Source organism: Podarcis raffonei, chromosome 11 (genome assembly GCF_027172205.1).
Source record: "Podarcis raffonei isolate rPodRaf1 chromosome 11, rPodRaf1.pri, whole genome shotgun sequence".
In the NCBI taxonomy this organism is placed as follows: Eukaryota; Metazoa; Chordata; class Lepidosauria; order Squamata; family Lacertidae; genus Podarcis; species Podarcis raffonei.
The window spans coordinates 27,600,856-27,628,835 of NC_070612.1; the positions used below are offsets into that span (position 1 = coordinate 27,600,856).

At 42.4% G+C, this 27,980-nt stretch overlaps 3 protein-coding genes across 4 annotated transcripts; all 3 read left to right on the forward strand.

Annotated features, from left to right (window-relative positions):
* Positions 1 to 1,178: 1,178 nt before the first annotated feature.
* Positions 1,179 to 6,298, forward strand: CCNB1 (cyclin B1). 2 transcript variants are annotated; one of them, XM_053407829.1, is made up of 9 exons: positions 1,180 to 1,322; positions 1,847 to 1,999; positions 2,110 to 2,223; positions 3,494 to 3,676; positions 4,005 to 4,163; positions 4,567 to 4,803; positions 5,310 to 5,450; positions 5,788 to 5,898; positions 6,084 to 6,298. In XM_053407829.1, exons 1-9 carry the CDS (start codon positions 1,302 to 1,304, stop codon positions 6,186 to 6,188), a joined length of 1,224 nt encoding a protein of 407 aa, XP_053263804.1. In that variant the 5' UTR covers positions 1,180 to 1,301; the 3' UTR covers positions 6,189 to 6,298. The 2 variants fall into 2 exon arrangements, with proteins under 2 accessions (XP_053263806.1, XP_053263804.1); XM_053407831.1 differs by lacking the exon at positions 5,310 to 5,450 and having other exon boundaries at positions 1,179 to 1,322.
* Positions 6,299 to 8,747: 2,449 nt separating this feature from the next.
* CENPH (centromere protein H) lies at positions 8,748 to 18,927 on the forward strand. The gene is made up of 9 exons (XM_053407833.1): positions 8,748 to 8,896; positions 10,832 to 10,887; positions 11,158 to 11,206; positions 12,264 to 12,338; positions 13,051 to 13,107; positions 14,973 to 15,036; positions 15,986 to 16,037; positions 17,905 to 18,068; positions 18,423 to 18,927. Exons 1-9 carry the CDS (start codon positions 8,769 to 8,771, stop codon positions 18,513 to 18,515), a joined length of 738 nt encoding a protein of 245 aa, XP_053263808.1. The 5' UTR covers positions 8,748 to 8,768; the 3' UTR covers positions 18,516 to 18,927.
* Positions 18,928 to 21,704: 2,777 nt separating this feature from the next.
* Positions 21,705 to 27,909, forward strand: MRPS36 (mitochondrial ribosomal protein S36). The gene is made up of 4 exons (XM_053407834.1): positions 21,705 to 21,859; positions 23,889 to 23,952; positions 24,351 to 24,553; positions 27,377 to 27,909. Exons 1-4 carry the CDS (start codon positions 21,821 to 21,823, stop codon positions 27,392 to 27,394), a joined length of 324 nt encoding a protein of 107 aa, XP_053263809.1. The 5' UTR covers positions 21,705 to 21,820; the 3' UTR covers positions 27,395 to 27,909.
* Positions 27,910 to 27,980: the final 71 nt, after the last annotated feature.

Here is a 27,980-nt window from a genome sequence, read left to right on the forward strand (position 1 = left end):
TGGAGGAAGTTACATAAATGTAACCAGGACTCTATAATACAGCTGTCGCCCCAAATACTTTATACAGTGGTACCTCGGGTTAAGAACTTAATTCGTTCTGGAGGTCTGTTCTTAACCTGAAACTGTTCTTAACCTGAAGCACCACTTTAGCTAATGGGGCCTCCTGCTGCCGCTGCGCCGCCAGAGCACGATTTCTGTTCTCATCCTGAAGCAAAGTTCTTAACCCAAGGTACTATTTCTGGGTTAGTGGAGTCTGTAACCTGAAGCGTCTGTAACCTGAAGCATCTGTAACCCGAGGTACCACTGTAATAACTTGAGACTGTTCAGTTTTGGGGAGGAAGTAAAATTGTTAACAGCATTTATATACCACTTTTAAGTGTTTGATGCACTACAGATGCAGTAGATTGATGTAATTCTTACAATAATTCTGCAATGTAGGTTACTGTCCCCATATTGCAGTGTTAGGGTAGGGGCTGAGGCAAAGATGCTAATGCTTGTTTAGGGCTACCCACTGAATTCATGGCACAGGTGAGCCAGAGACCTCAGCCTATCCTCGTTTTTCCTCTACACTTGCCTAGTCCTAAGGGATTTATTCCTTATCCTTTTCAACGCTTGTATGACAAAGATTCAATCAGCGTGCATTTCCCAGCATAGGGTAGGAAAAACCTGCGGCTGTTGCATTCCTTCCTATGCGACGCTATTAAAATTACAAGTGGGTCTGGAAAGCCGTTGTTAGTCCAAAACATTCTTGTGCAATGCGCTCGGCTTTACCCAACTTATTTTTGTAAAAATATATATATGGACCAATGGGAGTTCAAAATCCGGCGCACGTAAGCAAGCGGAAGAGGTCGCACAACTCAGAAACACAGTCCCATAAGGAGAACGATAATAGTTTGGATTGATTTCTTGATAGCCGGGAGGTGCTTTTCTAGATGAGGAGCAAACGGCTCCGCCTATTTATTCCCCCTCGTCTACCAGCTGAGCTCCCAAACTGAAAGCGAGCCATCCTTTCCACGTGACCTTCCGCACCTTCTCGCCCTCTTTTCGAACGCCCGGAGAAGTCAGCCTACTTGTAGCCGTGGAAACGCATTCAGGGTGTAACGCCGCACGGCCAATGGGAAGCGGCGGACGCCGAGAGAGGCAGCCAATGAGCGCAGCCTGGTGCGAGTTTTAAACTTGCGGCGGTAGGTGGGGCGGCCGTCGGACTCGTGCGCAGCAGCAATCGGCCGCTGGGAGTTTGCTGGGAGCAGAGGCGACTGGTTCGGATTAACATCTCGTGTTGCGCGGACCGAGTCTGGATCATGGCTTTGCGGGTCACCCGGGTAGGAAAGGGGCTTTTGAAGGGGGAATTTTTTTTTTCAGCCTTCTGCTGCGCCCTCTTTTTTTGCAGGAGGTGGCAAACTTAAGCTGCTGCAGTCCTATGCAGGCGTATAAATGGGGCTTACTCCCGAGGAAACGTGCACATGCTTCTGTTTCACAGGAAGTAAGGGGCGGTGGTGCTAGTAACTGCTAATTGCCATTTGAAAAAGGGAATTATACTGCTGTGTCGAGTTTTTTCTGCTTACCAGAATTAGTGAATCGGTTCCCAGACCCATTTTTGGGGGGTGGGGGTTGGGCGTTGCCCTGGCTTGTTGAGTTTTACCAGTTGTGAATTGGCTAAGGCTTCTGCTTAATTAGTACTGTGTCTCATCAAAATTGATAGGAGGAGGGCTTTAAGGTAGGGAAGCTTGTAAGGTTCAGACCTCTTATTCCTTCCCATCCTAGCTTTATCATAAAGCTGTGCAAATGCTTCCTTGTGTTTGTGAAACAGAGAGGTACTTAAACGGGGTCTTCCTCCTTCCTGCAGAACACAAAGATCAATGCAGAGAACAAAATCAAGGCTGTAATGGCAACCAAGCGGGGAGGCGATGGTGCCAGACCTGGCTTGAGGCCTAGGACTGCCTTGGGGGACATTGGCAACAAGGCATGTGAAGTAAAAGCCAAGGCTGTAATGAAAAAGGTAAGTGTCTCCTTCCCTCCCCCCCACCTTCCAAGTAGAGCTTAACATTGGGAACTATCAGGGCTACTGCAATGATTCCTCCCTCTACCCACTTCTATTCCCTCGCCCAGGAAATACTGAAACCTGCCGTTTTGGAGAAAGTTACAACTCAAAAAGTCACAAGACCTACCGAACAGCCAAATGAATCTGTGAAGGAAGAAAAACCCATCCTTGAACCCGTTAAGGTATCAAATGACTTGCAAATGATAGCCCTAGCTTTATGGTTGGGTGGGGCATGGGGGTGAAGGATTATGAATAACATTTTTGCTATATATGTTGTACATATATGCTATATAAGTATGTGTTGTCTCTTGATATTGAAACAGCTATTTTTGAGCATTCATTAGCTACCCTTAGCAATAATTGGCAGTCTGCATAGTGAGGCTTGGGTTTTAGCCCCTGGGTGGGCTACATTGTCAAACTTAAGTTGTCTGAACAATGTACCTTAATGGCAAACAACTTTCTTCCAGGGCTTGCAAAGTGTTCAGTGGTCTCCAAACACCACTGGGTATTTCCTGCTGCCAGATTAATACTGATTTTCTCTTTAAGAAATCAACTCTGTGAATACAGTATTGTGGGTCCCCCCCCCCCAGATGCAGAAACTTGAGACAAACCATGTCCATTACAATGGGCTTTTGAATCTTTAACTGCAATCCCTTTGGTTGCAAGTCCAATACTCAATCCAGTATCTGACTTAAGGTGGATATTTGAATCCTTAGCACTTGCTTCTGATCTCTCGCACTACTACTACTGTTCTTTCCCACCCCTTTTGGGCTATAGCTTAGTTCTTCCTGCAGCCTGGGTATGGACCACTGGATCCCTTTATGCTTCTATGCCCATTGGCATCATGATTACACCTGGGTCAGTAACACACAAGTAGCTCTGCATCCCATGCAATGCTCTTATACAAAATATTGATCAGGAGTCTGAATATTCATCAGGAGTCTAGCATTTCCCTTCTGGTCAGCATTCGTGGGCCATATGGGCAGAGCAACAAATGAGAAATTTACCTTTGCACCATAGCGTGGCTTACACACACACCCATCCCCAGAAAACAGGCAAAATAGTTCTAGGACACATTCCAGCCAGACAAAAACACTTGAGCAAATCAGGGCCTTTAAGACATGTGATCTGGGGAAATTCTAAAGACCAATAGGCCACATTTGGCCTCTAGGCCTGAGATTCCCCTAACCCTGACATGGATGCAGCAGAGACCTGCAGTTGACTTGTAACTGGGCTATTATACAGAGACCACATATACCTTTTGCCTACCAATCTATAGAGAGTGGTCAGAAGACTCATGATGCAGCCATCTTGCTGAAGCTAAACAGCTCTGAGTCCTGTCAGTGCCTGAATTAGGAGCCCAGTTGCAGTCCCATGTATGTTGCCATGAGTTCCACAATCCAAGGAGATATGTAGCTCAGATATTAATAAGTGAAAACTTCTCTTCAACAGTTGGAGTCTCCATCCCCCAGCCCAATGGAGACTTCTGGTTGTGCACCAGCAGAGGAAATACTGTGCCAGGCCTTTTCAGATGTTCTGCTTGAAGTGAAAGACATTGATACAGATGATGCTTCAGATCCAAACCTTTGCAGCGAATATGTGAAGGATATCTACAACTACCTGAGAGATCTTGAGGTTGGTTCAAGTAGCTAAGGCAAGCCTGATGCATGCCTCTGGAAACTGAGGTTTCTTCCAAATCTAAGTTAACTAGGAAATGTCACTACTTAAGTTTGTGCACAGCAGGTGCCCCCCCTAAATGAAAGCAGCAGCTAGGAGTCTTGCTCTTTGCGTGCCCTTGCTGTGCTCGCAAAATATCAATGGAATCCAAACTCAGTTTATAAAATTGGGGGCAAGGAACTTGCTAGTTCAAAAGCAATGAATGGTGGCGACACGTCAGCTTCAGCTGCAACTCTTTTCGTTTGTGCGGGTAAACATGATTTGACATCTGTTGTTTTCTTCACAGGCTCAGCAGTCAGTGAGACCAAACTACTTGGCAGGCCAGGAAATTACTGGGAACATGCGGGCAGTCCTAATTGACTGGCTTGTGCAGGTCCAGATGAAATTCAAACTCCTGCAAGAGACTATGTACATGACTGTTGCCATTATTGATCGCTTTATGCAGGTAAGAGCAGCATGGCAACACTTTTCTTTTTTGGCCTGTTTGCAGCTGTCTTTCCTTAAGAATCTGCAGGGACACAGAAGGCAGAGGGGCTTAGCTGCATTGTATGGAGGCAATACATGGTATCGCAATGTTTCCCACGCCCATGTATGAATTTGATCATACATGGAACAATGCACTTTCCTTTTAAATTGAAAGCTTCATGCTTGGTAAACACACATACTACACAGCTCTCCCAGGGTAGCTAGACTGGAGGTGGCTTATCGGCCCAGGAAGTTGACCATTGAACTTGCAGTGGAACAAGTGCATAAATATTCCTTGCTGAAGAGTGTGTCCGCTTTGGGAGTAAGTGGTCTTCCCCAATATTGTTATTAGCCAGTTTGGCTAACAGTTGTTTCTATTGCAGAACAACAAAGTTCATAAGAGGATGCTTCAACTGGTTGGTGTAACAGCCATGTTCGTTGCCAGCAAATATGAAGAAATGTACCCTCCAGAAATCGGCGACTTTGCCTTTGTGACAGATAACACCTACACCAACGTGCAGATTAGGCAAATGGAGATGAAGATCCTGAGATCACTGGACTTCAATCTTGGTCGTCCTCTTCCACTGCATTTCCTACGGAGGGCATCAAAAATTGGAGAGGTAATGCTGTTTAAGGGTCACAGTATTACACTCCTGAGTCAAATGTGTGTGTAGGAAGATCAAACTTCGAATCCTAAAATGTCTCCTTTTGGCGTGAGGAGTTGTATTCAGTATCCTACCAGTAGGCCAGTCTTTTCCAACCTGGTTCCTTCCAAGTGGGTGAGTCCCATTGGCTGCAGCCAGCATGACTGTTGGGAGTTGGGCCAAAACAACTGAAAGACACAAACTTGGGGAAAGCAGAAATGGCTATCACTACTTTTATGAGCATTTGTGGTTCAAAATGGAGCCTGGCAAATTTGAAATTGGCCATGGAGTTGGATTGTTTTGTCCTGGAAAAGCTGTAAAAAGCTCAACATCTTGCTTTGTCTTAACTGTGTGTAGCTGCAAAGGCACAACCTTTTGATTAAGTTCTTCAGATAGGCAGAAATGTCATGCAAGGCAGAGTCTTCCTTGTTGATATTCAGGGTTCATTGGTGATAAACACTATCTTACCCTAACTATTCCAGGCCGATGTACAGCAACACACACTTGCAAAATACCTGATGGAGCTCTCACTGGTGGATTATGACATGGCACACTACCCTCCCTCTCAAATTGCTGCTGCGGCCTTTTGCCTATCTACTAAAATACTTGAAGAGGGAGAATGGGTAAGTAACTGAGCCCAGACATAGCCTGAAATTTGTAAGGTAAAAGACTACGCTTTTCACCTCCACTAAATACCAAAAATGACTTGGGGTATTTGTTTCACACATTCCCATGTGTGAGCTAGAATTGCTAGAGCAGAGTGGCTTGAAGAATAAGCTGTGACCCTGGGAGATCTGCCTCAAAATTTGCCTCTGCTACAAAGCCTCTAGGTAGCCTTAAGCACACCATTATGTGTGCCACTAGATCAAGTGCAAAGGAGGTTCATGCATTCTGAGCTCTTCCATGACCTTCAAGTGTTACTCAGAAGGATTTCTAACGCTTAACTTCTTGCTCTCTTAGACAACAGCTCTACAACACTACATGCAATATACCGAGACTGATCTTATTCCTGTTATGCAGCATATGGCAAAGAATGTGATGTTGGTAAACAGAGGCAATGCAAAGCATCTGGTAAGCAAAAACTATACCACTGTGCGTCTGGTTACATGTAAATCCTAACTTGCTACTAAACGAGGTTTATAGCTAAGTCAGTGTGATTAAGCACAGGTGTGCTTTGGTTATGTTAATATGTAGTGATATGGTTGGCTCTACAATGGTGTAAAAATTATGTTAACTATTGATCAATCTCTCCGCAGACTGTCAAGAACAAATATGCCACCAGCAAGCATGCCAAGATCAGCACCCTTCCAGCACTGAACTCTGCAGTCATAAAGGATCTGGCTAAACCATTCTCGAAATAAACCTAATTTAACTGTTGGACAAAGTTGACACCGTGTGTTGCTACTTAAGTGTGTGTATATTATAAATATAGTGGTTATAAAAGTTTTAATAAACTTCTTTTTTACTTTAACCTCCTTGTCATGGTCTAATTGAAATTCCTGAATTGCAGATTAGCTAGTGAGCTGTTGATTCACAAAGGCAGCCTATAATTTTAAATAAGCTATAAATCTTTGGCTTCTCAGTATGAAGATGGTTGTATGTTCTTTAGCACAATGCAGCATACATGAGCAAACTACTAAAAAACCAGCTGATTGGCAAACCATTATAAAAGTATGCTTTAGGGAAACCAATTTGGCTAGACTTTTAGGTTACCTCTTTGTCTGCTTTGTCTAAGAGCAACTTCTAATAGCCAATAACTCTTCCTGTTCTTTTAAAGTCTATTTTATTGCTGTCCTTTAACCACTCTTGTTAGGATGGCCAAGCTGCTGTTTGACACAAGTGGAAATCAAATGTAATCACAGGTACATGGAACATAAAATGAGCCATGACTACTTGAGGTATAGATCAGTCTCAGATACCTGGAATGTAAGGCCTTCCTTCCCTCCTATTAGTGTAGTTTTTAAACTTCAGTATTTGTTGCAGCAGCAATTCTGAAGGAATAACAGAACACACTTTTAAATTAACATTGTTTTAGCTAATGCAAAAAAAAGGGAAATTATAGCTGTCAGCTCAGGCCTTACAAATTGGGTTTTCTGGAGAGGACAGGTGAGATATACCCTAGTTTTTATTATTTGAATTTATAATAAATTGCTTGGGGTGTTTCATACTGTAGCTTCCAGAGTCTGGTGAAAGTTTAATAAAAACAACTCAATTGGGGAAGGTTAGCCTGAAGCTAGTCAACTTTAGTAGGTTTCTGTCACTTTAAAAGTAGCAAGCCATGCTGAAAAGGATGAGAAATGGCTGCCTATCTGAATTGGTGCAATCATTTTGAGTGACTTCAATTTATCTGAGCCAGGTGCAACATGTGTGCTATTCCTGTAGCTGGGTGTGGTGGGAGGAAAAATATTCTGATGTTCACAGCAACTCAACCATGCTAGTAAGGATTCATGGTCACAAATTTGCAAAGTCTTGGGAAGAGCACTACTGCAATTACACTGCTTGATTGGAAATATTTCCAGTTCAATCAGGCAAAAGGGAGGGTATGGCACACAGGAATTTGTTTAAAAGCAAGATAGCTGCAGCTGTTGTTAAAGCCAACCAATGTAATGACTGCAATGAACATGGTCACCTATGATATAGGTCAGTCTTGGCAGATGCTATTGTATAGTGAGCTCTAGTAAGCCCATTATGCTTATGTTTAAATCCTACTAAGTAACTGGCTGTTTCTCATGAGGTGGCTAAAGTATTGGAGCCTCAGCTTCAGGATCTGTCCTTCCACTCAGGGCTGATTTCCTTCAGAATGGATAGGTTTGATCTTCTTGCAGTCCATGGGACTCTCAAGAGTCTCCTCCAGCACCCTAATTCAAAAGCATCAATTCTCCAGCAATCACCCTACCCTTATGTATAGGTCAACGCTTGGCAAATCCATACCATGATCAACTCCTGTCCGGAAACCAACGTCCCCACTGTGGAAGGACGTGTGGATCCAGAATTGGCCTCCACAGTCACTTAAGGACTCATTGTTAAAACCGTGTATATGGAAGACAATCTTACTCAGCTAGGAGTGATCGCCAAAGAATATAGAGGTCTGGTGACTTCTGCTTCACTGTATCTGAAGTGTGCATGCACACGAAAGCTTATACAGTGGTACCTCGGGTTAAGTACTTAATTCATTCCGGAGGTTCGTTCTTAACCTGAAACTGTTCTTAACCTGAAGCACCACTTTAGCTAATGGGGCCTCCTGCTGCCGCCGCTGCACGATTTCAGTTCTCATCCTGAAGCAAAGTTCTTAACCTGAGGTACTATTTATGGGTTACAGGAGTCTGTAACCTGAAGCGTATAACCCGAGGTACCACTGTACCCAGAACAAACTTAGTTGGTCCATAAGGTGCTACTGGACAATTTTTTATTTTTTCATCCTAACACTGCAAGCCTAAATTCACCGGTTCCGCCAAATCAAAGGTGTAAATGTGTTCAGGATTGCAGCCTAAAGCCCCGCCCCTTGTTTTAGTTGGTTTATAACCGACCGCCCTCCTTTACCCATTTTTCTTTGTTTTATTATGTGTGTCTGCGCGAGAGAGGACCTAACGTTGTAGTAGTAATAGTAGTAATAGTAATTAATAAAATGATGGCCCCCGAAAAAAACTTCCCCCTCCTGCGGGGTCCAAAGGCGGCTCCGCGTACTTGACGCCCCGCCCCCTTGAAGAGGCGCTTTCTTCGGCACGCCCATCGCAGCTGGGAGGCGTGGCCCACCAGGCCGGAAGGTAGAGCGTCTTCGGATTTCGTTCGGAGCTGGGAGTGGGGCTTATCTCAGGCTGGAGCAATCGATCGCCGCGCTCCCTCGGGACCGTGACGTAAGGCTGAGGCGGCGGGCCTTTTGAAACAGAGGGGAGGGAGTTGCGCGAGGGAAGCGGGCCTGGCTGGGCGCTGCTGCTGCCGGGATGGAAACCAGGGAGGGCGCGGCGGCGGCGGCTCCTCTCGACGTCTTCGTTGAAGAGACAGCAGAAGAAGCCCGACGGCTCGTGGGCGAGGAGGGGCAGGAGAAGCTGGACCTGGTGTCGCTTTTAAGGTCAGGCCCTCTCTGGGTATTGGTGTCGGGCGGAGTCTCAACAGAGAAACACTCACACTCCCCCTCATAGGAGCCCACGCCCTTCGCTCCCCCATAAAATATTTGAAGGGGTCGCCCCCCCAAAAAGTTGATGGGCATTGCCATTCAAATAGTGAACGTGCGCCACGTCGTGTGAATGATTATGCCTCCCCTCAAAAAAATATTGTATTCATGCTTACCTCTGCAAACACCCACGCACAAACACGCCCCCCCTCCAAACTGTCGCATTTGCTGTTTCCAGTCACGGTAGATTTGAATTTCTATGCCACCTCTATATTATTATTTAGAAAGACCAAGGAAATGCATTGGGAGCATGTAATTGTGCATATTTACTTATTTATTGGGACACTGGTGGCGCTGTGGGTTAAACCACAGAGCCTAGGACTTGCCCATCAGAAGGTTGGTGGTTCGAATTCCTGCGACGGGGCGAGCTCCAGTTACTCGGTCCCTGCTCCTGCCAACCTAGCAGTTCGAAAGCACGTCAAAGTGCAAGTAGATAAATAGGTACCGCTCCGGCGGGAAGGTAAACGGCATTTCCGTGCGCTGCTCTGGTTCGCCAGAAGCAGCTTAGTCATGCTGGCCACATGACCCGGAAGCTGTACGCCGGCTCCCTCGGCCAATAAAGCAAGATGAGCACCGCAACCCCAGAGTCGGTCACAACTGGACCTAATGGTCAGGGGTCCCTTTACCTTTACCTAGTTATTTATTAAAGTGCCCAGGTCTGTGCAATGGGTCTGTGCATCTAGCTGTTAACCAGAAGGTTAGTGGTTTGAGCCCACCCGGGGATGGCTGTGGGCAGGATTCCTGCATTGCAGGGGGTTGGACTAGATGACCCTCGGGATCCAGCCCAACTTTATGATTCTGTGGCTTTTGTTTGTTGCTTCCCAAAGAAAAAAAGCCCTGAAGCGATTTAATGGTGAAAACATGCATAAAAAACAACTTCGGGTCCAATACAAAACAAAAATCTACCCTTAAGAGGCTCGTGGGGAAAGGAAAGTCTTCAAATGACTATAGAGGCAGCATCTGATACACAGTGGGAGGGAGTTCCAAAGAGTAGGTGCTGCCACTCTAAAGCCCCAACTTCTACATTGCATGGAGCAGGTCTCCTGAGGATATGTTATCTGTAAGAAACCCTCTCCTTCAGAGTGCAGTCATAGGCTGGGCATAAAGGGATAAGATTATATTTTAGGGATTATGGTTCTGGGCTGTACTGGGCTTTGTCCAGCTGTATTGACATTACAGCTAGTTGAGCCATAGTGTTTTGCATTAGCTGCAGCTTCCAGACCAACCTCAATGGCACCCACACACCCTTGCATTATAAGTTATGAGTTTCAAGTGGTAGACTATGCTTGAGCACCCCTTAAAATTCCTGGATCTAGCATGGATTCAATTGCTGGAATATCCAGGCCAGCCTGGTAATGGCCTGCTAATTATGATTCATTAAGAGAACAAAGGGAATGGCTCTGTGCCAGAAGCCAAATGGGTGGGCCTCCCTCCCTGATTAATTAGGTAAAAGTAAAAGGCCATAGTTGAAAATTCAGTTATGTGAATGAGAAGTTGGGAGAGAGGCTGCAGGCTGCAAAGGCAGAGAGTGTCATGGCTGATTTCTTCTGGAATCCAAGGTTGTGGTAATGGGAGAAGCAAGACCCTTTCGGGATGTTAATTTTTTATTATTGTTAAATATGTATACTGCCCTTCATCCGAAGATTGGGTCTTTCTAAAGACATACCCAGCTCCTCCTTAAGAATACTGATCAGAATGCTACTATCTTTGATTTCATTATCAGATAAAAGGTGGATGCTATTAATTCATATGTGAACAAGATAAATTTTTTGTAAACTACTACCAGATCCACTCTCTTGATTTTTTTCTGTTAATTTGTTTTTTACTTTGTAGAGTAAGAGAACAAATAAAGCAACAACTTTTGGAATATAATGCAACAGTTAATGCAAGTAAGTGTGTGACTAGCATTGTGAAAAATAAAAACTTCCTTATGTTTATATATTGCTAAATAAAAAATACAGTACAAACATGTAAAGTTATTTGATAAGCCCTTGTTTAGAAAGTAAATACCAGGATGAAGTCTCTTGAGGACTTTATTTCTCTTTGTGATGTATAATCCTATGAAATGGTGTTTTGAAACTATTGGCATGTTCCTCTTGGGGGGGGGGGCGGGAAGTGTTTTTCAGTTACTTCTAACATATTCATCTTTTATGTGACAGATGAAGAAATCATTACGGATCAAGTTATTGATGAAAAGGCCGTTGTGAGGTATGTCATCATAACTTATTAATGAATATGCTACTATGATGTTTCCATGGTTCCCCCCCCCCCCACGTACAGTTCAAACAAGCAAAAACTTACTTTTGTGCTCTATGCAAAAGGCAAAGGGCTAATGGCAATGTTATGTCTGTAAGGAGGAAATGGGCATGAAGCATTAACTTGTATCTCTTTACATGTTCATTTCTATTTGCAGAATTATCTGTGATTTAACAAAATAACTGAAAATGCTGTAGTATTTATAAACTATCAGGCTTGTGTTTAAAAGTGTCTAAAATATCTTTATGCTTGTTCTGAGTTTAAATGGCAAGCTTTATCCTTAACAAACATAGTTGAAAGTAAACTGTACTTATTTTAGTGGGATGTATCTCCAAGGGGATGTGTGTGAAAGCAAGGGAAATGGGATAAGCGGCTTGATGTCGTTTTGTTCATTGTGCTCAGACCATGTTAAAAAAATAAACTGGAAGTTTTGTGGCCAGTTTAAATTATGTAAATGGTTGTCTGCATATTTTGTATGTTTGCCCCTTGTAATCAAGAAGAGCAGCAAGCTGTCCATGGTCTTAATACTCCACTGCCTGTCTGGGGAATTCTTCTCAGTCCCTTCCCCTGTATTGTCCACACACCAACCTTGTTTCATAGCCTTGGGGTCTGGAAACTGGATTAATTTCTCAGTGAAAGTTGAAATCTGTATGCTGAACGCTGCATCCAATAACAAGTTACATGGTCTCAGAAAGCTTTCCCACCCAATAATGCTGGCAACACGGATGTTACATTAAATGCGGAGGAGGATATCATTATATGAATAATTTTAGCATTACATATCTACTTGCTGTTCTACATCTCCAAGTTCCCAATGCAACTTGCAGAAAGAGTAAGGACCAATATCTGAGCAGAGAAATATTGCTTTTCAAACATCAATAACTAGGAAAATGTGTTAAAAACTTCTCCAGTTAGAAAAGTTTGATAGAAGAATCACCTTCTAAGAAATATACGTTTCATATCACCTGATCCTTGGTTTCTGTTTACCTGAGTTTTCTTTTGCTCTTAGTACAATAGAAGACTTGGAAGGGGAATTGGAAGAAGTGAAGCTATCACACAGACACAAAACTTTGGCATTACAAAGGTAAAGATTCAATCTTTCTGAAAAGTTGAAGTATAACATATGACATGAATGAAGAACTAATGTAGATTGGAGGAACTGAAAATATACTGTGTCTGTTACCACAGGGATGGCTTGTTTGGTCAGATTCTTACCACATGAAAGTTAAAAACACCAAGCCACAATCCAGCAAATGTTATGTGGAACTAAGATCCACTGAAATTAATGTGCTTCCAACTCAGTGCTTGATTGTGCAGCAAAGTTACATATGTGAAATTACTTAATAGTAATTTTTATGCTTTACAAAATTGAGCATTAGACAACTTTTTATTCTGCAGCTGCCTTCTATTGAACTTCATATATGTCTGCTTCTTTTTAAAAAATGGTTTAATGGTTTAGTGAATATATAAATAAAACCTATGACATTTAGCACATGAAACAGCTTAACCACTAATTGAAATAAAATATATTATTGGAATTTCCTCAGAAATACAAACACAAGCTTCTTTACTATACAAAGTTTAATATACTTCTTGATCTTTGAAATACTCTGATGTGATCTGTAATGTTTAGCCAGTAGGTTATGGTGCATCACTTGTTCATGGAAATGTGTAGATGAGAGCAGGAAAAAAAATCTTAGAATCCAGTTCTTATTTCTTCCGTGAATGTCCTAGACATACTGTTATGCATTTCCTCAGAACACATCTTACTTTTCTTCTTCTTTTTAACTGTATAGGTTGCAAGTAAATGATGCACTTAGAGCCAAGCTGAAGAACAATGATGACAACTCAAAGTAAGGGGATTTGAAAGCCCAAGGAGTTCTTTAAACTGAATTATTTAACTGACAGGAGTATTTGTAGCTTGTTTAATGACTGTGGAATTGATATGCAAATACTGCTTCTGTGGATAATAGAATATTTCAGAAAGGCACTCTGCTTAGACAACTGATATTCCTAAATGAAATTTCTAGTCCCTTATAGCTGGTTTAAATCAGCTGTTGCAATGCCCTATTTTAGTCCGTTGTAAAATTCTCATACTGTGGTTCCATTTAACTACAACTGGGATACAGTTTAAAACTAGAATCAGGTTAAAATTATCTGTGATCTCAGAAAACCTGTTCCTTAGAATTGTGCTGTTGCTGATTTTTGTAGAAGGCAGCTGCTGCTTTTGTTTTTGGTTGGTTGGTTGTTTGGGAGCGTCCACTTAGAGTAAGCGCCTATATCATTTACCTCCCCGTAACATGTTTTGGCAGTTTCTCACAGGGAAGTCATAACAGTGAAAGTAACTCCCCTAGGAAGAAAACAGCTGAAGAGGGGAAAACATGGACAATAAAAAAGTGGGCGGTCTAGCATGCTGTTGTCCCCACCCTGGTTTTTAAATGGCTCCAGTCCCTTTGCTTCATAGGAACTTGACCAAATCTGCATTACAACACACAGGTGCTGGTGCCATAACATGTACTTTTGAGACTTTTTCTCTAAATACTGCTTTTTTGTTGTTTTTCACTGCTTGCAACTTGCTGCAGCTGCAGATGAATATCTTGATGCCCAGGTGTATTGCATGCTTAGCTGGCATAATACACACATAGAAGTACTAGTAAAAGCCAAAGACAGATCTCTTGATATATGAATATCTGGCCATTAGAAATACCCCCATCACCTGGCTTTTAGACCTGATCTGGTGCAGGCAGTTTTCAACTCTTTTTGTTAGAGAAAAATGGATTGAAGTCAAACTGCCTTCACTTAAATTGAGTCTGTGAATAGATTTAAACCAAGGGTGGGGAATCTGTGGCCCTCCAGATGATGTTAGACTACGTTTTTGTTTGTTTGTTTACTTATCAATCAGTTTCTACACCACTCAACATAAAGATATCTAGGCACCGAAGCAAGAAACTCAATATGATACAATATAACATAAAATACAGAATAAAACTGTATGTTATGTTCAGTAAAACATACAAGGCTGGGTCATATTGCAGGGGAAATGTGTCGATAAAGTCTTAACCAAGAGTCCAAAATATATTTTCCATCATCCCTGACTATCGGCCATCCCAGTTGATGGGAACTGGCCATCACCTGGAAGACTCAGAGTTCCGCAGCCCTGGTGTAAACTAAGGACCAAATGAAATGCTACACACAAAATGCACAACAAAAATACCAGCCACTTTGGGATGGGATGATTTGGAGAGAAATAGCAGTATGGAGGCTGCTTAATCTTTGGCCACTGCTTTCTGCTGCAACTCCCCCTGTGGGAAACACATTTGAAACTCTGTAGGGAAAAGAACAATGTGGGAAGGAGGGGATTTACAGCAGAAAACCACAGCCAGGGAAAGAATTAAGCAGCTTAATCCAACACAGCATATTCACTCCAAATCACCCCTCCCAAAGAGAAAGGGCTGTAGTTTGGTGGTAGAGCTTTGCATGCTTTGCTGGGAATGTCCCCTATCTGAAACCCTGAAGAGCCACTGCCAGTCAGTGTAAACAGTACTGAGCTAGGTGGACCAGTGGTCTTCCTTGACATAAGACAACTTTATATGTCCCTGTATATGCTTTTGTTAGAAGAAAAGGGCATCAGGCTTCTGTTTAAGTGTATTTGCATATAAGTTTGATTTGATTGTATGGGCCTCAGGGTCATGCTGATTTCTGTTTATGCTTTCATTAGGTTGATCGGGGAGACTATAAAACACATTATGATGCTTAGTACTGCGGTAATTAAATTAAAGCAGGCAAGTATCCTTTCTGTTAAAACATTAAGGCTCATTTTCTAGAAAAGATATATTTGCAACCCATGGTAGATAGAAGTGTAGCTGTACTTTAAAAAGTTACTGTGTTTACATACTACCCTTTCTCCTAAAAATAAGTACTAAAGTTAATATTCACAGTTACAGTATTACTTTGGGGTGTCAGGGGGGTAGTGGGGGGAGACACATTGTGCTCTTTTCAGGGTAGCTTGTCCACCTTTGGTCCCCACCCTACACCTGTGGCTCCTAAAAGTTGTCAGCATGCAACAGTAGCCACACCCCGGGAATGGCTTTGACTGGCCAGCTAAACCAGGTGAGGGGAGCCAATGGGTCTTAAACCCTCAGTGAATAAGGGACTTCCGAATATGTGAAGACAGGTTCTGGCGAGTTGAGTGGATGAGACCAATAGTGGGTCCAATGTTCAAGAAGTTGGTTTCTGCACAGGCTGTATAGAGAAGTGAGGGGCAGAGGGGACTTATCTGGGAAGGTAGTCCATGTAGGAGGAGGAAAACTGATCCCAAATCTCTACTGCCTTGTGGGACATCTTCAGGAGACGAAAATCCTAAGGAGTAAACCCTGCACAAATCTGGAATGGAGTCCTTAAGGTGGTTGGATGGCATCTTGTACACCACCTTCTGGCAACTCCTGTAGCCAAGTTGGTGCCAAATATATTTATCTGCTTTCCTTTGGACCACAGCAGCGAGGCCAAGAGGGGGCGGTCTTGTCATCTGGGCATCCCAGGACCTCCATACGCAATGCTCAGGCTTATGCCCCAGGGAGGTCACTTTGGTGCTGCTAACTCAGTGTTTTGACTTCACCTCTGGAAGAGCACTCCATTGTCTCTCAAGGTAGACTGATGCCAACAAGTATTACTCTGACAACCAGGGTAGATATTTTTTACAAAATATATTAATGAACTGCTTTTTTAATATAGCAGTCACGTGAACTGGAAGAAAAATTGAATGAAGTTAAGCAGAGAAGACAATGTAAGTTTTTTAACCGTAGTGAAATATCGGTTTCCCTTTTGTATCTTATAAAGGTGGTGTGCCATGAAAATGAGTGTGTGTTGGAAACATCATTCCACCCAATGATGGATGTGCACATTATAAATTCTCATGGATAGTCAGTCTGGTGGTTAGTGCAAAAGGGGTGTGGTAAGGAAGGTGCCCCAAGAACAGTATAAAGGCCACATCACAGTACCATTGTGTGCAATTACACAGGTGCTAAGGTTTCTTTCTGTGGGCATTCAAGAACAATAACAGAGATAGGTAAGCATCCCCACAAAGCTTTCCGTTAGCTACTCCAATTCTGGTTTTACTGGATGATTACTGCCGCTTGCTTTACTCATACAGTGGTACCTCAGGATGCAAACGGGATCCGTTCCAGAGCCCTGTTCACATCCTGAAGCAAACGCAACCCACGACTGCGCGTCTGGGTGGGTGGGTCACGATTTGCGGCTTCCGCACATTCGTGTGATGTCATTTTGAGAATATGCGTGAGTGGCAAAACCTGGAAGTAACGCGCTCTGTTACTTCCGGGTTGCCACGGAACGCAACCCGAAAAGGCTTAACCTGAAGCGACTTTAACCCGAGGTATGACTGTATTTAAATGATCCTATTTAGAAAAGAACCTTAAGCCATATTACGGCCTTAATGCAGGTCCATGCAAAGCTTGTCTGAAGCCCAGGGCGTGAGACAGGCCAACGCCTAATCTGACCTGACGCTACACACTAGTATGCAGTAACTCAGGTCCAGATTTTACTATCAAAGCCTTGCAGTGCATATGGACAGGCATGAGTGTTTCACCCAATAAGTCCCCGGTCTGTCACAGGGCGTTCTTGGCATGACAGCATGTCTGGAGGGCCCCTTGGCTAGCTTAGCCCTCCAATGCCCAGGGCAAGTGGGCCTGGCTGCCCCCACTCACACAGATCTGCCTTAATGTGTACACACTCTCTTCCAAAACTAAGTTTTTGTAGAATCAGCAGAGCTTGTTTTTATTTGCACACTTAATATATACTTCTGCATACACGGGGAATCCCCTTAGTATGTAGAAACCAGTACCTTGATTTTTCATCGGTCCAGTTTGCTTCTAAACAGCCAGGCACTCCCCACTCAAAGTTTGCAATTACTATATAAGATCACTTACCTTTGATTTTTGTTCACTACTCCGTGCTGACTTGCTACTTTTTACAAGCAGTGTTGAAATGCATTACTTGCATTGTAGTAGCTTCTTTAAGTGTATTGTAGCTCTTTATTGGTTGTATTAATACTATGCATGCCCATAAATCTGCTCTGGAAGGTCCCCCAACCCTGTGCAGCAGCTTTTGAGGGTGCTCAGATGGCTGCAGGAGGGGGAAAAAAGGAAAGGGAATTGAAGTTGTGTCAGATGGAAGTCTGTCCTGCTCACAAAACAGCAGCATTGGATAAAACTCTACATGTGTTTAGAGTTCTAACAGTTTAAGCTTGGTGTGTGGAATGGAGGCATAGAGTCATACCTTGGATCTTGAATGGAATCCGTTCCGGAAGTCCGTTTGGCTTCCAAAATGTTCGAAAACCAGATCACGGCTTCTGATTGGCTGCAGGAAGCTCCTGCAGCCAATCAGAATCCCCAGAAGCCCTGTCGGATGTTCAGGTTCCAAAAGAACGTTCGCAAACCAGAACAATCACTTCCGGGTTTGCAGTGTTTGGGAGCCAAAACTTATGAGTTCCAGGGTGTTCGACAACCAAGGTACAACTGTATTTCTTTATTTTAAAACTGTGTCATAAATCGCTCACTACAAAGCTTCTTCTTGCACTAGGGTTTGGGAAATGATCAAGTTCATAGTTTCATATTTTTCTCCTCATAATTCAATAGCACTAAAGCAAGCTATGGATTGCAAACTGGCAGATATACATAATATGAAAATGAAACAAAAAGAGGAACTGGACAATATGGAAGTGAGTGAAATGTTGAAGAAGGCCCGTAGAAATCTGCAAAAGGAAATTGAGATGACGACATCGATTCAAAACATCTTCCAGGTAAAACTGCCTCTGAGAAGGACAGATTATTTCATTTTGATCTGTACTAAATATAAATTGAGCCAATTTACATCCTACTAGCAAGAATGACTTTACTAATAAGAAAGCTGCTTTTACTGGGGAATTTTGTGATATATTGACAGTTTAATATATTAAACTTTAAAATTTCTGTGCATAGATGGAGAATGACCGAACGTATAACTTGCACAGTGCATGACCACTTTCTTTTATCAGCCCACTTCCCCCCCCTTTTTTTTTTAGTATTGACATCCTGAAGAGAGTTCCGTTTGCTATTGGGAGCATGAAGTATCTGAAGTATTTCTTTAAAAGCTAAACAAACTGATTTTGTTTCAGAATCTCATTATTGGAAGTGAGGTCAATTGGGCAGAAGATCCAGCTTTGAAGGAAATTGTTCTGCAACTGGAGAAAAATGTGGCTAGAATGTGAAGAAGAAGCAGAGCAGTACATTTTCTATGGTTTGCTGATTCAGAGGAGAAGCAGTAGTCTGTCAAGCTATTGTGACAAAGAGGTGTGTTTTCATAATCATAACTGCAGTGGCGCTTAATTATATTGATGCACAGATGGACTTGAAAACTTCCTGCTGTAAAATATGTTGCCTAACTTAATGACTAGATTTGTTTGCTCTACCTTGGAAGAACCATTCCAGTTTTATGGAAGGAGTTATTAACGGAGAGTATTGTAACTGCAACATTCTTCCCATCGCCTCCTCAATTTCCAGAGAAATTATTGGCTGTTGCCTTGGAATGAAGACAGAGCAACAGGTTTGCCTTTTAAATCTTATTTCCTGCTGGGAAGGCAGGAATGCCTTTCCTTACATTTTGACTTTCTTTACCACCTATAACTGTGTGCCAGTGGAAAGCAGCCTAGCATTTTGAGGGATCATTTTTGTTATATTCAATGGATTTCCAAAGCTATCTCACTACAATGGTATGTTATGCATATTTAGTAAACTGTTCTGCATTTAAATAGTTGGCTGCTGCTATTATTGCAGTGCCATCAGTATACATGTAACATTGTGCATTTAAGTGTTTCATTAAAAAGTTAGATGCCTGACTCCAAGGAACTTAAAATCTAAAATAATGAGGAACATAATGAAGGGAAGGACAGGGGTGGAGAAATTTTACTGTAACATGACCATAGGTTAGAATTCTTGTATTGTTTATACATGTTATGCCATAGTAATGGCTGCATTTGCAGTGAAATAAAATAGCTTTATGTGTTATCCTATATAGTTTGGAGGGTTCAAACCTCTTACAAGCTTTAGGACTCATGGTAATAAGATGTGGCCCTCTTGTGGAAGGATGGTTATTGGTTTGCTTTGCTTTTATTGTGTATTTTGCATCTTCATTTTGTATTTTTATGTTGTGAACCGTTCTGTGGTCTTCAGATGAAGGCTGGTATATAAATCAAATAAATAACTTTTGTATATCAGGAATGGTTCTACGAAGGGAGGTAAATTGGTGGTGATTGGCCAGGAACAAGATCTTGGAGTCATGTTGATCCACTATGTAGCAGTTGCAAAAAATGTAAATTCCATGCTAGGGATCATTAGGAAAGAATTAAAAATAAAGCTGCTGATAGCATAATACCATTATACAAACCTATATTGCAACTGGATTCCTACTGTCCGTAGTTCTGGTTGCCTTACTTCAAAAATGATATTGTTGAGTTGGAAAGCGTTCCAAAAAGTGAAAAGCAAAATGATCAAGGAAATGGAACAATTCTCCTATAAGGAAAGGCTTCAGCATTTGGAGGTGTTTTTTAATTTAGCTAAGAGGTGACGTGATATAAACGTGTGTGATAATGCCATGGAGAAAGTGGATCAAGGCAAATTCTTCTTCCTCATAACATTTGACTTGTAGCTATCCTATGGAGCTAAATGTTGGGAGATTCAGAACAGACAGAAGAAAATACTTCTTCACACAGCACATATTTAAAACCATGGAATTTGCTCCCACAAGAGGTAGCGATGACCACCAAGCCAGATGGTTTAAAGGAGAATTTAGACCAGGGGTCAGCAACCTTTTTCAGCCGTGGGCTGGTCCACTGTCCCTCAGACCATGTGGTGGGCCAGACTATATTTTTTGGGGGGCGGGGATGAACGAATTCCTATGCCCCACAAATAACCCAGAGATGCATTTTAAATAAAAGCAAACATTCTACTCATGTAAAAACACACTGATTCCCGAACCGTCCGCGGGCCGGATTCAGAAGGCAATTGGGCCGCATCCAGCCCATGGGCCTTAGGCTTCCTACCCCTGATTTAGGCAAACCTTGGAGGATAAAGCCTACTGAAGGCTACCAACCATAATGGCTATGCTCTCTCTCTCCCCCCCCTCCCCCCCTCCTCTGTGGAAGCTATAGTACAGAATGGGAGAGAGCAGTTCTGCTTGCGGACTTGCCGTAGGTATTTTTATAAGAATTTAAGGTCTCAAATATGTAAATTAAATGCACAAGACAAACACATACATAAATACATAACCCACATGTCTGAAACAGTACAGGAAGGCGGTCCTGAAACCATTTTGACTCTCCCAAACTGACCAAGGAGGGAGGAAATGTCTCTGTGCCCATCAATCCTGCCTTAAGGGCACATTTAAGGTGTGGATAGGGTGAGCCTGTGAGCTGGATTCAGGAATTAAGTAGTTATAATAAAAGAGTGGCCAAAACCCAGATAATGCAACCAGGTAACCTGCCAGACAGGAGATAAACAACACACTCAGGATTCTGTTTTAGACCGCCCCCTGTGATGTATGTATGAGGCATTGGGGAAGGTGGTCCTGGGATACACCCCTTCTGTGATGCATGTATGATGTTTCTGGGGGGTGGTCTGGAGTTTGAGGGTGGGCAATTTAAAAGGTCTATATAAGGGTGGGCACACCTTTGTCCTGGGTTCCTCCTCCCTCCGGCATGTGGTGAGTGAGGACCCTGTTGCAATAGTTTAATAAAGATGAGGCTTACTAGCTGCTTTGCTTCTCAGTATTCTCTGGTTGCTCTTGTTATTTTCTCCTACGATAGAGAACCTACAAAAGGACTCTGTATGGGCTCTTGGGTACCCCATAAGGGAAAAGGAGCAGGTTTTTTTCTCTCATAACAGTATCTAGTTGGCCACTATGGGACCAGGATGCTAACTCGAGGTGGTTCCCAACGGAAGTAAATCCAGCAGGCCATTGCTATTGGTTTCTTGATAGCTTTAGGGCACCCCCACCATCCATAAGACCAGGCTTCAACCATGGCCCTCCAGATGTTTTTTTGGCCTACAACTCTCATGATCCCTAGCTAGCAGGACCAGTGGTCAGGGATGATGGGAATTGTAGTTTCAAATAGCTGAAGGGCCGAGTTTGAGGAAGCCTGCATAAGAGCAATCCTTTCTAGAGAATAGCTTGCTTTGCACTAATGAAATCAATTGAAATGCAAAACAAAACACACTCTCCCTGTCCCAGTAGGAACTTTTTACTTATTTTTTTCCCTCGGCTGTTAAGGACAAAATGAGACAAAGCGAGTGTCAGGGGCCCGCCTAGGCTTGTCCGCTTGAACTCTGAGCAGTTCAGTAACGCGGCGTGTGACGCCCGGCCTCTCTTCTTTCTCCGGGCCCGCTCCGTGCGCTGAGCGTCGCCGTCAAGGCCCCTCCCGTGGGCGGCGCTTCGCTAGGCCGCCGCCCGCTCCTGGAAGCCCCGGCCCCCGTCGGCGCGCACTTTCCCCTGCCTGGGCCGGGCAGGCGGGCGGTCACCATGGGCAGCAAGATGGCGGCCGCCAGTAGGGTCGTTCAGGTAAGTCCTTTAAGGCGCTTCTGCCGCAGGATACCCCGCGGGCGGACCGGCTTGGCGCAGGGCCGGGCCTCGCACCTCTGGGCCAGGCTTCGGCGTCCGGCGGCGGGGAAGAGGGTCTCTCGCCCCGTAGGACTAGTGGAGGCCGGTGCCCTTGGGCGGGCAGGGGGAGAAAGCGCAGGAGGGAAGGGGTCGAGGGGGGATGAGCTGCCTGCCGACCTCGGGAGAGGAAGTCGAGAAAGCGGCTTGGCTGGGGCCTCGCCACCTTGGCGGCTTCGGAGGGAAGAGGCAGAGGTTTGTTGGGCAGCATTTCCCGGTCGCTTCGCCTGTCCTCCGCCTTTGCCCCCGAGGGTCCCAACTCAAAGCAACAGGGTAGCAATGCTGTCCTACGGTGCACCATCATCGGCACCATCATCTTCCTCATCGCCTCGGGATTAGATCCTTCTGTACTCTGCAATTTAACTCCGGATTAAGTCTCTCGTCTCAGCCCTCGTGTCAATGACAAGCTTGTCAACTGTAAAGAAGAGTTGAGTGAAATATCAGCGTTTGCAGTTCCCCTGGCAAAAGAGGGAGAGGCACTTAAAAAATATATATATGAAAATAAACTGTTGGACTGGACATGTTGACGAGCAGCTTGACCCCGTTTTTGCTCACAGGCAATGCCTTAAAAGATTTCTGGCTGGTTTGGTGACTTGGAGAGAAGTGGCTCAGTCCCTTTTTTTAGTGCTTGGCACAGTGAGCGGAATGGTGATAATAGCCAAAATAACTGGCAGCTTCCTGTTCTTTAGCAGTAAGGTGGCTAGAGCACCTTACTTAAATATTTGTACATCTTAAGTTTAGGGTGGAAAAGCAAAAGGTGTATAGGGAAAGGCATTGTTTGGGGTGTGAAATAACTTTTTCTTCCTCTTTCATAATATTGGAACTCAGGTCATCCCATGGAATTGATCTTTGGCAGTAGAACTGGAATAGCCATATATATATATGTATATATGTATATAAAACTAATGTGCACAAAGCATTCATTAACTTAGGGAATTCACTGCCACAAGTTGTGCCAGACAAGACTTGATGAAAAATGTGTCATTATTAGCCACTTATTTTATGCTTTAAATGAAAATAATGCCAGGAGTAGGAGGAGGTGCTTTTCATCAGTACTGCAGCTTGTATTGAAGTTAGATTTAAGCCTTTCCATAACTACAGTTCCAACAAAAATCCCATTTTCATACTTGCCATCGTTGCTAATAATTCTTTTAGTGCCACTTCTAGTTTGGCTCTTAGATGGCTTTAAAAGGGAATTCGAAAAAGGTAGTTTTTCTATCATATTTCTGTCATGCAGGCTTCCCTTATTCCAGCACACTTTACTCTTGCAGAACATAACAAATGATCTACATTTCAGACATCACAGCAGCTATAGACTGCCACTTGTGAGCAACATTCTGTGAGGATAGCAAGTGATATACTTCCTGACCACCCCTTAGGTAAACAGTAAACAGAACAAAAAAAGCCTTTCTTCTCTGCAATAGAAATAATAATGGATAAAGAAACACTTCTGGAGAAATCTATGCAATTAATTCAAGTATGACCACTGGACCTTGTACTTAGTGCTTGTTAACTATCCATGCAGATAAACCTGCTGCCTCGTGTAGTGCAATAGTCCACCAGCTATGTTTCATTTGTCTTTGGATAGCATTAGATTGTGAATGAATAAGTGGGTAGTGTTTCTAGAGTTTACATGATAGGTTTTGTTCTTCAACTGCTCCAACATTTCAAATGTAAAAGTTGAACTCTTTAAATGTCTTTGTATTTTGCTCCCAAGCAAGCCAGTTTACATTGTATCCCATTCTACTCAGAAGCCATTGCTGTTGCCAATGTTCTGTTCCAAAAGCAGTTGGGTTGGGCTCCCCACTAAAATGCCATTTAGCAACAGTGCTTGGTGGATTACACCTTTTCTTTGCAAGAAAATGTGAAAATGTATATTGAATTGCTGTCCTAGTTATCTTACATTGCCTTCCATTTACCTGTTTTACTCTAGGTAGTGAAGCCACATACACCCTTAATTAAGTTTCCAGACAGAAGAAGTACTCCCAAACCTACAAGTAAGTATCTCTTTTATCTCCTTTAACAAATGCTTGTTAATTTTATCTAGTAATGTTTAGAAAAAGTTTGCCATAATACCATCCCATCCCAGGCTTGTGTATTTATAAGTATGTTTTATTGGATTCCATGTGACCTACTTCCATGTAAGAGTGCATAGGATCACAGCCTTAGTCACCACATTTCTTTTGCTTAGACTGGAAATTGGTGTTAACTGACATTTGCTGTTTCTTTGAACATACCATTACAAAATTCCCCTTTTCACTTAAAAAAAGTTATTTTTGTTGTTTTTTTCTGCAACAGAATAACATGGCTATTACTCTGAATGCTTCATGATCTAGGGTTTCCTGAATATTTTTGCTAAAGTAAATGGTTTAGAACCTGTCTCTTGTTCCTTCAGTACAGGAGCCTCTACAATCAAGAGTGCCTCTGCCTCATGGTTCAGCCTCACAACTCTCCGCAGGAGGTGGGCCATCACCATCTACAAATATTTCATTCTCCAGTAGAATTCAAGGCACACCTGACACTTCAGAATTAGTAAAAACGTTACCTCAAAAATATAGAAGGAAACCCATGTCGGTGGAAGAGATGGAGTATATCCAAGTAAGGTCCCAGAGATTTCCTATATAATTTATTCTTTGCATTTGTTTTACTGAAATATCTATTATGTTGCCTTTCTTTTATAAATTGGACACAAGGTGGCCATTAAATGAAATAGTTTAAACAGTTCCAAAATAAAAGCCTAGGGCAGTCAATGGGAATGTCTGCAATCTAGTGCTGTGTTGATAAAACAGTAACCAGCATTGAAACAGTTCCAACAGCCTCATAGCCGAACAATAAAATAAGCATTAGGTGAAAAACCAAACTGCCAAAACCTGGATAATAAGACAGCCTAGTGCCTAGAAAAAATAAGGTCGCCAGGTGTATCTTTCTTGGGATGAAGTTCCACAGGTGGGGTGCAACTGCAGAAAGGGACCCCTCTCTCCTAACCTTTTCTAAACTTCACCAATTGGGGCACCCAGAGAAAGTTTCTGATGATAAAAACACAAAAACTTTGCTGGGTCAGACTAGAGTCCTATGGATAGTCCACAAGAAGGACCTGTTGCCAATAGCTCTTTTTCATTATTGTTTTTCAGCAACTGGTATTCACAGGCCTGGTGCGTCTGTTCCTGTAGATACTGTATATCACAATTATCATAATCATTACATTCTATTATTTGTACCCTGCCCATCTGACTGGGTTGCCCCAGCCACTCTGGGCAGCTTCCAACATATATAAAAACATGTTTTAATGTTTTCTGTGTTGTAGCTATGACGATCAGTTCCCAGGCCAGTTGATATGGAAGTGGGTGAAACATTGTGGAAGCCTGCTCTTAGACAGCCTGGCTTTAAATGTTAAAAACAGCAGTTTGCACTGTTCCCAGGAACAGCCTGAAAGCCACTGTTGATCTTTAGAGCAGGTGTATGCTTGCATGAGAAGCCATGATCTGCAACCTAGCTGCTGCGTTCTGAACCAGTTTAAATTTTCAGAGGCAGCTCCATATATAATGTGTTATGATAATCAGCCCTTTGAGTTACTAAAGCATGGACGGCTTGTGTAGGAGAGTGAGTAACTGGCATAAAGGTACTTAGTGCTATGAAAACAATCTCAGTATGCAGTATCCCTAGCTTCTACATCTAATATCCCTGTAGGAGTGCAACAACCCCATACAGTACAAGATGGCATCTTCAACGTCAGATATCTTATCTTTAGTCAGCTCCAGTTTATTAGTGCCCACCCATCACATTACTGCAGGTGTGGAGAACCTTTTTATTATTATTTATATTTATTAAATTTCCAAATTGTACATTTCAAAATAAACATTTAATACAATACCATATATCAATTGACATACCTTCTTCTCCTTCCATGGTTCATTTTACTTATCACTCATTTCTGCATATTTTACTATAACCATTTTAGTCTATTCTCCAATTTACATCATTCAATTAACGGTATTAATCACACTGTTGAGTTTATCTTAATGCTGCCACCATTTTCAGTTGTACACAGTTATTTTCTAAAGAATTAGCAAAAAAATTCCACTCCTCTCTAAATAAAATTTCTTCTTGCTCTTGTAATCCGTAAGTTAAACCTGAAGATTCTATCATCTTAAGTTGCCAATCTTCCTTACTAGGGACCTGCCTCACTTTCTATCTTTGGGCTAACAAAACTCAAGCCGCCGTTGTTGCATACATTAATAGATTTCTCGGATATCTGGGAACGTCAGTTCAAACTATTCCTAACAAAAATGCTTCAGGTCTTTTTGGGAAAGTTGTTTTAAACATTCTTTTCAACTCATTGAAAATCATTTCCCAATATTCCTTAACCTTGTTACACATCCACTACATATGAAAAAAGGTGCCTTCAATTTATTTACATTTCCAGCACATATCTGATTCTGCTTTATACATCTTGGCCAACCTACTCAGAGTTAAATACCATCTATGAATCATTTTCATATAATTCTCTTTCAGTGTATAACATGCAGAGAACTGGAAATCATTCTTCCAGAGTTTCTCCCAGAGGTTTAAATCTATGTTATGCCCTATATCCATTGCCTAGTGTGTCATAGAAGCTTTAACTAGCTCATTGTTTGTTTCCCATTCTAGCAATGTTATACATTTTAGACAATAATCTATCCTAATTCCATAGTAATTCTCGTTCAAACTGTGTGTTTTGGTCCAAAATCCATTATTTAGTCTGTTTTAAACAAATCATATAATTGATGGTACTGTAACCAATTCATAACTTGGCTCCTTACTTCTTCCATTGGTTTCAACCTGGGTTCACTACCTGTGCAGGTGTGGAGAACCTTTATCCTTCCAGATGTCACTGAACTACAACTCTCATGAATCCCAGAAAGAATAGCACATCACCCAGAATGATGAAGTTGTAATTCAGCAATGTCTGGAAAGCCAAGTGTTCCCACCACCTATCTTAAAATGGCTGTTTGGAACATCAGCTGCTTTGCTTGGACAAAAAGGAGAAATAGCATAGGGTGTCATCCACATTTTGATGACACTGTACTCCAAATCCCACATGACCTTCCTAGATTACATGAAATAGTTTCATGTTCAAGATTGCAGTGTTTGGGGGAGGACACTTAGTGCACAACTGTGGGTTGAGCCCAGGGGACTCAAATTTATATTGCTTTGAGAAATACAGAAATACAGGCAGGCAGTTAATTTACTGGACCCGTAAATAGTAAGCACACTACAGAAAAGTCCAAATGGCAACAGAAAAATTATGTGTGGCTTGCTGTTATTCTGTATATCCCTATGAAGTTAGACATCAGTCACTTTATCCAAGTGCAAATGGATATCAGTGCAAGAACTGATTTTTCTTTCTGTTGAAAGATAAATAACCAATATTTTTTCTTACAGCGTGGAGGTCCAGAATAACGAACAAGACTCCGGTTAGCTACTGGTGTACAACAAACTCTTATATTCACAACAAAGGCCTTCCTCACTCTCTGAATGTTATAAAAGTCTAAAAGCAAATAGCTTTGTTAAAGGTATTTCACGAGGGATGAGAAGGTAAATACGTCTTCAGAAAGTGGCGGTGTCCTAGAACAGAAGACCATTCTGTTTTGAGTAATTGTGACTCCACTTTATACAACTCTACAATTAAAATTTTATTTTATTTGTTCTACTTAGCAATAATGGTTTTGTTATCTCCTTTGTAGCTGTTGTCGATACACTAAGGAAGAACAGCAAAATCTTGTGGTGTTTTCACTGTTCATGTAATGCCTGTCTGGCATGAAGGAAAGCAATATTTGTTTCTTCTCTCCAACAGCATCAATCATGTCCTTTGGGAGAGTTTTTTTAAAGGGTGGGGGAGGTAAGAGACAGTATCAAGACAGAACTTGCAGGTGTTAGTGGATGAATTGTATTTATTAAACATCAGTTACATATTATTGCAAACTTATCTGCCTGCTCTTTTGGAAAGAAATACAGGCCTCCATTCTTGACAATTCCACTCTCACTC

What these genes read in the sequence shown, in the direction of transcription:
- CCNB1 (XM_053407829.1), top strand. Translation starts at nt 1,302, where the DNA reads ATGGCTTTGCGGGTCACCCGG. An exon ending in ACTACCTGAGAGATCTTGAG is followed by an intron (nt 3,677 to 4,004) that starts GTTGGTTCAAGT and finishes TTTTCTTCACAG; the next exon opens with GCTCAGCAGTCAGTGAGACC. An exon ending in GAGGCAATGCAAAGCATCTG is followed by an intron (nt 5,899 to 6,083) that starts GTAAGCAAAAAC and finishes ATCTCTCCGCAG; the next exon opens with ACTGTCAAGAACAAATATGC.
- CENPH (XM_053407833.1), top strand. Translation starts at nt 8,769, where the DNA reads ATGGAAACCAGGGAGGGCGCGGCGGCGGCGGCTCCTCTCGACGTCTTC. An exon ending in GACCTGGTGTCGCTTTTAAG is followed by an intron (nt 8,897 to 10,831) that starts GTCAGGCCCTCT and finishes TTTACTTTGTAG; the next exon opens with AGTAAGAGAACAAATAAAGC. An exon ending in AAAACTTTGGCATTACAAAG is followed by an intron (nt 12,339 to 13,050) that starts GTAAAGATTCAA and finishes TTAACTGTATAG; the next exon opens with GTTGCAAGTAAATGATGCAC.
- MRPS36 (XM_053407834.1), top strand. Translation starts at nt 21,821, where the DNA reads ATGGGCAGCAAGATGGCGGCCGCCAGTAGGGTCGTTCAG. An exon ending in CCGCCAGTAGGGTCGTTCAG is followed by an intron (nt 21,860 to 23,888) that starts GTAAGTCCTTTA and finishes GTTTTACTCTAG; the next exon opens with GTAGTGAAGCCACATACACC. An exon ending in AAGTACTCCCAAACCTACAA is followed by an intron (nt 23,953 to 24,350) that starts GTAAGTATCTCT and finishes TTGTTCCTTCAG; the next exon opens with TACAGGAGCCTCTACAATCA.